Genomic DNA, 10,391 nt, shown 5'->3' with positions numbered 1-10,391 from the left:
ACAAAAGGAAAACCACCCTAATTAGTGTTCAGGAAAGCTCTTTAATGAGAAGCGCGTTAGTGTAAAAAGCGAGCGCGCCACGAGGTCAAGTCGTTCCTAAACGCCAGAAAAAGCAGGAAACGGAGCAGAGCCAATCTCTGCCCACCGAGGCCGCAGCACCATTTTCTCACTTCTTTAATAATATTTCAGGTTATTAGTGAGGAATTTATAAAACCCAGAGGCTAATGCCCAGTGACAGGGCAGCGGCACTGGACACAGCATGCTCTGAGCGTCGTAATGCCAGATGTGGCCAGCTCACCCTGGGGAGGGTTAGGCAGCCCTCGCCGACATCTCCCCTCCTTTTTGGGGCGTAGCGTAGGTTTTATGGCTGGAGTTTCCCCTTGGGAAGGGGAGACCAGAAGCCCTGTCAATGCTACACGTCCTGTCTCGCTGGCGGCTGTGACGGCAGCTAGTAACCATGGCAGCGGAGAGATTTTCACATGATATTGGTATTTCTGCAACACAAAAGAACCTCTTATCTAGAATGAGTAACTGCTCTGGCTGGTCTTCATTCCTCTGGTTATTGCTAAGACAGAGCGGCACAGCACGGCCCACGTGATGCTCACCCGGGGGCGAATTCGGACCATCCCCGGGGAGACCCTGGGAGGTTCCAGAATGCCAAAGGATGCTCACACGGAGGAGGCAGACCCAGCCCACCACTTCTGAACAAGGAAAGCTGGAAGGGCAGCAGCGACCGTCCCAGGGAGCTCAAGCTTGGAAAGCGAGCACCTGCAAAAAGTGTGAAGCACACTGGGCCACGCCATCCCCGGGATGTCGCAGCCCAGAGCTGGTGGGGTTGTGCCCCGGCCACCCCATAGCATCCCCACACCCTGATCTATCTCATTTCTCCAGTTGTTTACATTTCCCCCCATATTCCTTCCAATTTATCCAAGAAAATGGTCTTTAGACTTTAACCGTTTGACTTCCAGCTCTTCTCACGCATCAAGTGACTTCTAAAAGCAGAAAAAACGCATGAAATAACGTAGGTATCTAGGCTTTACGTCTTTAAGAACGCGTCAACGAGGAATGAATGAGAAAAGGAAAAATGTCATCCAGCCCGAGCTAAGCCTAAGCTGCTGTTAATAAACGCTGGGGTGGGCTCCCGTGGGCTTGCGTACCTCTGTGTGACCCCTTCCCAAATGGTGGTCTGGCTTTTTTTTCAGGGTGTTAGCTCCAGGGGGACCATTACTGCACTTAAAAGGAGCTGTGTGCTCAGGGCAAAGAAAACCAGACTCGTATTAGCTCTGTTTTAGAGGAAGGTAAAAGGGATTCATGGGGATTTAATTGCAACCATGACTCAAAGCAGATCCACACAACGGAAAAAATATATATAGGCAGAAAAAGTGGTTTACAGACTGTTCCCAGAATAAGGAGTATGTCCTGCTGGTTAAGGTCTCCAGATTTCAAGGTTGAAGTGCTTAATTTTATTTCAAGCTTTCTAATTAAACACCATTTAACTGGGCTTTCCATGTATCCTGCAATTTCTTTCTAGGCCCGAGCCTAATCCCCAAACCTGCTTATTTGTTTTTACTTTCGTTATAACCTTATCAGTGATTAACCTGCAATTGCACTTAATCTTTTTAAAAGATTGCTCCGACTATAAATACAGAGAAGCTCCCTGCCCTGTTCCTATCCAGAGGAGAACAACTTCCTCCACAGTCAGATGTCTATGGTGGGTTATATTATTACTTTGTAAGTTGATTTTCTTTAACTGGAGACATTTGTCTTCCCTAACTTCATACAGAACATTAAATCAGTATCACTTTTCTGAAAGACGTAACAGCACAGGCCACAAGGACTATGAATGCACCTCCAGTATAAAAAGTACACATAAATATTAAAAAGTATCTACCTATATATAAAAGTGTGTTTGTATATATTAAATTAGTATATATGAAGCCTCCAGTAAAGATGCTACTTGTGATAGTGAGGCAAAACCTAACACATTAGTACAGACCCAACAACAGCAAGCTCTGCTTCTTCCTTCAGCAGTTATCTGTTCCCCTCAGTTCTCTCAAAAGCAGCAACAGCAAAAATATTGTTGCAAGAAAACCTGGTTTCTATGACTATGGACCTCTGAGAAATCCGTTAATCAGAAACATAATTCAGGAGGAAGACTGCAGTGCAGAATTTCCAGGGGGCTGGACTGGCAATAAGCAACTGCATGGCAAGATCCCCCAAATACTGCATTAGTATTATTAGAGGATATCATATCGGATCGATCCAACACTTAAGGACATCAAAGTGGAATGAGCAAAAGCTAATAAGAAATGCAGTAAAGGTACATGGAGCGTTACCAAATCCATCAGGAACATTACAAGGGCAGCGGAAGGAACAGACCCGTGATAAATGCACGCTGCAAGACAGTTAATAGGAACGAACGCAAAGGGACCCCCATTGCAAATCCAGCAAAATGGGTGAATGAATGGAATTACAAAATTCAGCAGAAAGCCAGTTTACGGCAACCCCCAAACCAAGAGGCACTAAATGAGCTGCCCATCTCCTCAGCCTACCGTCACTTCTAAATAGTTCTGCACAGCAAATAGACCTGAGCTCAACTCTCCAACCCAGCCTGTAAGCCCAACCCTACCTTGACCTGAATTATTACCTGGAGAATAATCTCTCTGAAGAACTAAAGCCGTAAACAGATCGCAGAGGAGGATAATTTCAAATCTCCCCACGGTTCCAGAATTACCAGTTATGTATCCATCACCATCTAATGCTGCATGTTGAAAACTAAGATCTTCATGCAAGTATTTGCCATTAAAGAAAGCTTTTTTTCCCTTCTTTCTATTCTACTAGTAGTATTATGTGACCTCTGAGCCTCTAAAAAGTTTATTGGAAAATCTGTGAGCCACGCGTGGGGACTTTACTGGCTCCGTCAGTGCATCAGTGAGCAAGAAGATGGAAAACCACTGGAATTTTGAAATAAATCCACAGCAAATGAACGGTAATCTACGTGGTGTTTACTGTAGATACAGTGAATTATGAAAGCCATTACAGACCACTGTTTATTTAAACACTTTTTCTAAACCATATCAAATCGTAGCAGCAAATCAGAACCCCGGTTTGACTTTTGCACGTTTCCTGGTTTGATTATATAAGTATTTATATAGTGAAAAAAAAATACTTTGCACTCCCCACCGAAACCTTCTACCCAGCAGGAAACCACCGGCAAATGACTGAGGATGGGAAATATTTAGGGAGGTTTGGTGAGTCCAGGTTTTCTCCTGCAACGTTAAGAGCAGTGGTGGCTTCAGACCCTCCTGCAGAATAGAGGAGCTCATTAAATTTGTTTAAAAGAGAGCAAGCCATCGTTAATTAACACTAACATATATTCTGGCTTTTTCCACCACAGCAAACCATCCATTTTGCGAGAGAGGGAAAAACCGCAACAAAGTAAGAAGACCCCGTAGGAGGTGAAGATCAGCCCCAGGCTGCTGATGGGAAGAGGGATCACCCACCTACGGGGGCAATGCCAGCGCTGACGCCCTTCACAAACAGCCCGGTCGTCTCATGGCCAGACCTGTGAAACCTGCAGCACTGCTCACAGTATTTGCTGAACGCCTGCAAAGTCCCTTGGCCGTGGCTCCAGGGCTGCTCCCTGCGGCAAAACCCGCCCCAGCTTTTCCTCCAGAGGATGAAGACCGGCTCCTCTTGATGGAGCCAGCCGTGCCGGGGAGATGTGGCCAGCCGAAGCCTTCGGGAGGGTCTGCGTTGTCCCAGCCAGCACCATCTTGCCCACTGCTTTTTGCCACCGCCCAGCTCACCAGCAGCTCGCTCCGGTTGGTGCTGGGTTTGAGGAAAACGAGGAACTGGTGGTGCTGGAGGAAGATTGGACACCTTGAGCCATCAGCTGGGCGTGCTGGCTGCTGACCAGGCATTTGCCTTCCCATCCAGCACTCGGTCCCGGCATGGTTGGGAGAGCGCCTTCACAAGCGCCCCATTGCAGCGATGAGCAAGACCAGAGTGGCTTCTCCATGGGAAACATGGCCAAGAACCAACAAAGTGACTGAAAGGGTCTGGAAATGGGCTGCCAGAAATGTGGCAGGTCACTGAGGTCCAGCAATGAGCACAGGGGACCACCTGCACGCTTCTTTGTGCGCTATGGGCTCTGGCCTGACGTGAAATGCTGGCTGGGAGAGGAGATCACTTACTGCACATCTCTTTCCCGTCTCAGCTGGAAAGCAACACAGCTTCTCCCTTCCTGCACTCGGTTTATGCCTCCTGCAGCAGCAGATTGGTGCACCCATGGAAAGTCAGGGCTCAAAGGGATCTCCAGGAACACCTCCCCATCCAGGATTGTGCTTCTCCATCCCTGAAAGATGCTCATCAAATCTCTCCGTAACAGCCACCAGCAATGGAGAGCCCACCACCTCCCCGGGGTGGATGGCTGGCAGGAACCCTTCTTCCCAGCCGCAAACCCAAGGTGGTGTTGGCACCACGCAGGAACCCTCAAGCACAGAATCATAGAATCATAGAATTGTTTAGGTTGGAAAAGGCTTTTAAGATCATCAAGTCCAACCATAAACCTAACCCTGCCAAGTCCACCACTAAACCATGTCCCGCAGTGCCTCATCCATACGTCTCTTAAAAAACCTCCAGTGATGGTGACTCCACCACCTCCCTGGGCAGCCTCTTCCAGTGCTTCACCACTCTCTCCGTAAAGAAGTTTTTCCTGATATCCAGCCTAAAGCTCCCCTGGCGCAACTTGAGGCCATTTCCTCTTGTCCTGTCGCTTGTCTCTTGGGAGAAGAGACCAACACCCACCTCCCCACAACCCCCTTTCAGGTAGTTGGAGAGAGCGATGAGGTCTCCCCTCAGCCTCCTCTTCTCCAGACTGAACAACCCCAGCTCCCTCAGCCGTTCCTCATCAGACTTGTGCTCCAGACCCCTCACCAGCTCCGTCGCCCTTCTCTGGACACGCTCCAGCACCTCCATGTCCTTCTTGGAGTGAGGGGCCCAAAACTGAATACAGCATTCGAGGTGTGGCCTCACCAGTGCCGAGTACAGGGGCACGATCACCTCCCTACTCCCGCTGGCCACACCATTTCTGATACAGGCCAGGATGCTGTTGGCCTTCTTGGCCACCTGGGCACACTGCTGGCTCATATTCAGCCGGCTGTCGACCAACACCCCCAGGTCCTTTTCTGCCAGGCAGCTTTCCAGCCACTCGTCCCCAGGCCTGTAGCGTTGCATGGGGTTGTTGTGACCCAAGTGCAGGACCCGGCACTTGGCCTTGTTCAACCTCATACCATTGGCCTCGGCCCATCGATCCAGCCTGTCCAGATCCCTCTGCAGAGCCTTCTGACCCTCCAGCAGATCAACACTCCCGCCCAACTTGGTGTCCTCTGCAAACTTGCTGAGGGAGCACTCGATCCCCTCATCCCGATTATCGATAAATATATTAAACAAGACGGGCCCCAAAACTGAGCCCTGGGGAACACCACTGCATCTTGCAGTCTATGCACGCCGGGACGGACCTCGGCCTCTCGTGACAGTGTGATTCGGTCTGTGCTCGGCTTGTGAGGATAGTCCACATCCTTTTTGGATGAATCACTCTTCAGCTGCTGCTGACAACCTTGAGCCCAACGGAGAAACCAACCGTGTTGGTTTTTTTCCCCGGTTGTTTCTGGCCAAGCGGTGACTCAGCTGTCAGAGGTGAATAACTCTTCACGCTTTATCTGAACACTCATTAACCATCCAGAGCCATAAAAAGCAAGTTCTTCAGGGCTCCCTCTCCGTAGGGCTGGATTTCGAAGCAAGAGAGCTGGCCTGAGATTTAGTGGGAATATTCATAAAGACGCTCAGTAAAACTAGATGTCCAGAGCACGGAAACCTTGTATGGTTCTGGGTCATATGGCAGAGGGTTTTATCAACAGCGGGTGAAGGTCTAGGCAGAAAAGAAAGGCGGATCCTACCCGCAGCACTTAGCGATGCCTACAGCCACTGCGTGGAAATCGTTAACGACAAAAAGCTGCTACCTACTCCTGCCCCAGGACCTGCTTGTTTTTCATTTCTCTTCTTTTTCTTCTTCTTCTTTCTCAGAAATCTCAGCAGCAAGGATTTCTTCATCTTCCTGTGCCGTAGAAATCACACGAATGGTGACTAAACTATCAGAAGATTTTGAGAATATTTCTTCTTCCAAGTGGGCGCGTGCTTTGTGGGAGGTGACAGGCGATCTCTGGTGCACTGGTGATTTCGGTGGGGTTGGACTGAAGCTGGAACCCTGTGATAAAAAAAAAAAAAAAGGCAAAATCAACCTTGGCAGACCCTCGTCCACTACCCCCAAGCACAGTCTCTGCGCTGTGCAAAGCCAGGCAGGCGTTTTGTGGTGTTTCACCCGCACCAGACCTCATCATCGGGATGTCAGCTTGCTGCCAAAGATGACCCCTGTGAGAGGGGCAGCTGGATTATATCCTGCGCATCTTGAGAGGAGTGCATGGAGATGAGTGCATCGCTCACACCTCCTGCACTAGCTCTTCACAGAATCACAGAATCATTGAGGTTGGAAAAGACCTGTAAGATCATCAAGTCCAACCACCAACCCAACCCCACCATGCCCACTGAACCGTGTCCCGCAGTGCCACGTCCACACGTTCCTTGAACACCTCCAGTGATGGTGACTCCACCACCTCCCTGGGCAGCCTCTTCCAGTGCTTCACCACTCTCTTGTTTTGCTCCTGAAGTGTCTGGAGGGGTTGATCTTGGCAAAAGCTTGGCAGAATTGTTGTTCTGAGAGAGCAGCCCCAGTCTGCCCTGTCCTAAAACGTCCTTTAGAGAGGAGCCTCAGAAACCTCACCTACGGACGTGTCATGGAAAGGGATGTCTTTCCAACGGGGTCCTGCTAACCCCATTAGCGGACTTAGCTCCTAATACTCCCACCCTCCAATGACGGGTCTTGTTGCCACTACCGTATGGAGCACACAGTGCCACTGTTCACCGCTGCCTTTAACTGGTTATTAATTAGCCTGAAGCACCACGTTGTGTGAAGCCTCGTTGTGCTTTCGTGAAGGACTGCAGAAACGCAGTTATGCTCAGCGTCTCCCTGGATATTTACCCAGCCTCAAGGCCACCGCCCGCTCCCTATCAGCTGCTCTTTCACCTCCCTTTACACGTCCAGATGTGAGAGTCTGCATAACTCCATGCTGGGAAGAGCAACAACAAGGTCTGCATGGAGATATGACCTTTTTTACGAGTTCAGCAGACACTTGGAAGGAAAAAAAAGAAAAAAAAAAAAGAGCAGGGCCATTTTCTTTTTCAGTTGCTCACGACAAAAAAGCAAGGGTGATTTCACCGCAGCTCAAGCAGAGCTGGCAGGATGGTGTGCCTGATGCTGGGGGCCTCCGTCCCAACCCCAGCAGGAAAGCTTTGCAAATATTGACTGGCCTGTGGATGCTGGATGCCAGCATCACCCTCTGTCCCGCCAGCACATCGATTAATTATGAGTGGCTCTGTCTCTGGGGCACAGAAGAGGTGTTCATCTGTGGCTATAGCCCAGCTAGAAATTAGACTCAGGCTTAGCGTAGCTGGGCAAAAAGTCAACGTATTTCCCTTTTGTGTAGCAAAACAAACCCCTGTGGGACAATGACGTTCTCCCAAGGCCACGTGCAAGATGCTGGACCACCCCTTCCCATCTGCCCGTGCTACGTCAGACCCCGATGACCTGAGCTCACTCCTTTGGGGCACCTTAACAACACTCAGTCTCTGGAGCTGGTGGGGGAGAGCAGTGACTTGGCACCTAATGAAGCAAAGCCAAATTGCCGTCCCCCCCACACTGACCTGTGTCGCCTGCATCGCCTTCAGCTCCTTCAGCCTCCACCGGAGCTGCGCCAGTGGCCCTCTGCCCCCCACCCTCCCCGCAGCGGCCAGGGCAGCCTGGAAGAGCTTCGGGGTATCAGCTTTCGGGGGGATGATCAGGGAGTCTCCAGGCGCTCCTTTCTCGTCTTTGGGTTTATTGTTGTTTTTCAGCATTTTCCTATGGCAAGGAAAAAGAGAGATGATTTCAGTCTGGGGACATGTTTTGTTAGCTGGATTCTATAATGCAGAAAAATCAGACTTTAAAAGGACAGGGATTTTTTTTAGCCTTAGGAAGGACAGAATAACAAGTCTAAGTAATGCTAAAAAAAATAAAGTGAGTATTTTAATAGATTTTTAAATGAATGCACTTTGGCCACGTTCGTTCCTGAGTCGCACCCGCTTTCAGCGGTGAAGCTTTGCAGCAGGGCTGGGCTGGCTGCGGCGAGGGACGGGTGCCCTCTGCCGAAGCGCGGCAGCTCCAGCCCGGCTCTCCTCCGGGTACGTCTGCCCAAGGCCTGGCACCTGCAGCAGGAGCTTTCCCAGGGCTTCGCACCGAGAGAAATCTCCCCTGCGATCTTGAAACCTGTACTTTTTTTTAAAACCCCACAGGCTAGAAAGCAGCAGCTCGACACGCACTTGGCCTTCTTACGCAGCAGCTTCTGAGACTCCGGATAATGCACCAAAATCTCGTTCAAGTCCTTCTTATCCAAAATGAAAAGGTTAGCGAAGCCGTGAGCTACGACGTTTGCCGTTCGGCGATTTCCCCCTCCTGCCGCCAGCAAGCTGAGAGAGACACGACGAGACGTCAACGCTGTTATTAACGGGCTCAGCGCAACACTTGTCATTTAAAATCTCCCTTTTCCCATTGTGACCCCCATCTCTCTCTTTCAGAGGACTGAGAGTTTAATTTTCACCCCCGACAACATTTTCCAAGCCTGGTTTTTAAAGAACGCTGGGAAACGTTGGCATGGAGCGCTAGGTAAAATACAATTTTCCCGTTTGAAGGTTTAAATATTGCATTTTACACCAGCCTAGTGTCTGCTGGGCTATAGGGAGGCAAACTCTATCACTGTCTTACAACTTGGTGCAGGACTTTACATGCCCATGAAATGGGCAGATTAATGGCTGGGGGGGCTGTTCTCGTGAAACATCTTTTCCCGTTCATTTTCCCATCCCTCCATACACCTCTGCTCACTGTCATGAGCTCCCCAGGCAGAAAACAGCACGGCGACCAAAATAGTGGAAAAGCTCCAAGAAAAAAGCTGTAAATTTGTGTGGCAGATGCTGCTCAGCGCTAGCGGCTCTCAATCACAAAAATTAATTAGGGTGTTGCTGATCTGCTCACCCTCCTCACCCAGAGCCCGCGAGCTGTATTTCTCCGGCAACGCTTCACTCGCCTTATTTCTCCAAACACAGATCCGGCTTTCAGAGTCACCAGCACGGTTTTGCCGTCGGGTCCCCCCAGCACCTGCACTTGTCCCGCCTGGATAATGTACATCTCGCGGCCGATTTCTCCCTGCAGTGAAGATGGATGCTACGTGGGGTGCCCAGAAACGGGGACACCTTATGGATGCCCTAACCTGCATCTTGCTGGAAAGCCCCACGACCATACTGCCCTCTCCAAGCTCTCAAAACTCTTTGTCCCAGAATCACAGAATCACAGAATCACAGAATCAGTACGGTTGGAAAAGACCTGTAAGATCATCGAGTCCAACCTGGGGGGGGGGGGGGGGGGGGGGAAACAAAAACAAAAACAAAAAAAAAAACCCACAAAAAAAAACAAAAACAAAAACAAACCACAACCACAAAACCCACGCCACACAACAACAATAACAAGCCACAACCCACCCAACACCACACAGCACCATGTCCATCAAGCTACATCCCACAATGCCACATCCACACGCTCCTTGAATACCTCCAGGGAGGGTGACTCTACCACCTCCCTGGGCAGCCTATTCCAGTGTTTCACCACTCTCTCAGTGAAGAACTTTTTCCTAATGTCTAGCCTGAACCTCCCCTGTCGCAACTTGAGGCCATTTCCTCTAGTCCTGTCACTAGTCACTTGGGAGAAGAGACCAACACCCACCTCTCTGCAACCCCCTTTCAGGTAGTTGTAGAGAGCGATAAGGTCTCCCCTCAGCCTCCTCTTCTCCAGGCTAAACAACCCCAGCTCCCTCAGCCGCTCCTCATAAGACTTGTGTTCCAGACCCCTCACCAGCTCCGTCGCCCTTCTCTGGACACGCTCCAGCACCTCAATGTCCTTCTTGTAGTGAGGGGCCCAAAACTGAACACAGTATTCGAGGTGCGGCCTCACCAGCGCCGAGTACAGGGGCACGATCACCTCCCTGCTCCTGCTGGCCACACCATTTCTGATACAAGCCAGGATGCCGTTGGCCTTCTTGGCCACCTGGGCACACTGCTGGCTCATATTCAGCCGGGTGTCGATCAACACCCCCAGGTCCTTTTCTGCAGGGGAACTTTCCAGCCACTCATCCCCAAGCCTGTAGCGTTGCCTGGGGTTGTTGTGGCCGAAGTGTAGAACCCGGCAC

General features: G+C 50.3%; 1 protein-coding gene across 1 annotated transcript in view; it reads right to left on the bottom strand.

The window, feature by feature from the left end:
• Positions 1-6,052: 6,052 nt before the first annotated feature.
• CNGB1 (cyclic nucleotide gated channel subunit beta 1) overlaps positions 6,053-10,391 on the bottom strand; it is a 28,661-nt gene continuing 24,322 nt past the window's right edge. The window contains exons 31-34 of the mRNA XM_059825067.1: positions 9,237-9,355; positions 8,476-8,622; positions 7,822-8,017; positions 6,053-6,268 (exon numbers count right to left, since the gene is read on the bottom strand). Of these exons, the coding sequence (XP_059681050.1) occupies positions 6,053-6,268; positions 7,822-8,017; positions 8,476-8,622; positions 9,237-9,355 (678 nt within the window). The remainder of the gene's footprint in view (positions 6,269-7,821; positions 8,018-8,475; positions 8,623-9,236; positions 9,356-10,391) is intronic.

This window comes from Gavia stellata, chromosome 15 (genome assembly GCF_030936135.1).
Source record: "Gavia stellata isolate bGavSte3 chromosome 15, bGavSte3.hap2, whole genome shotgun sequence".
NCBI lineage: Eukaryota > Metazoa > Chordata > Aves > Gaviiformes > Gaviidae > Gavia > Gavia stellata.
The sequence above is the reverse complement of the archived record's forward strand: the minus strand, read 5'-3'. Positions and strand labels throughout refer to the sequence as shown.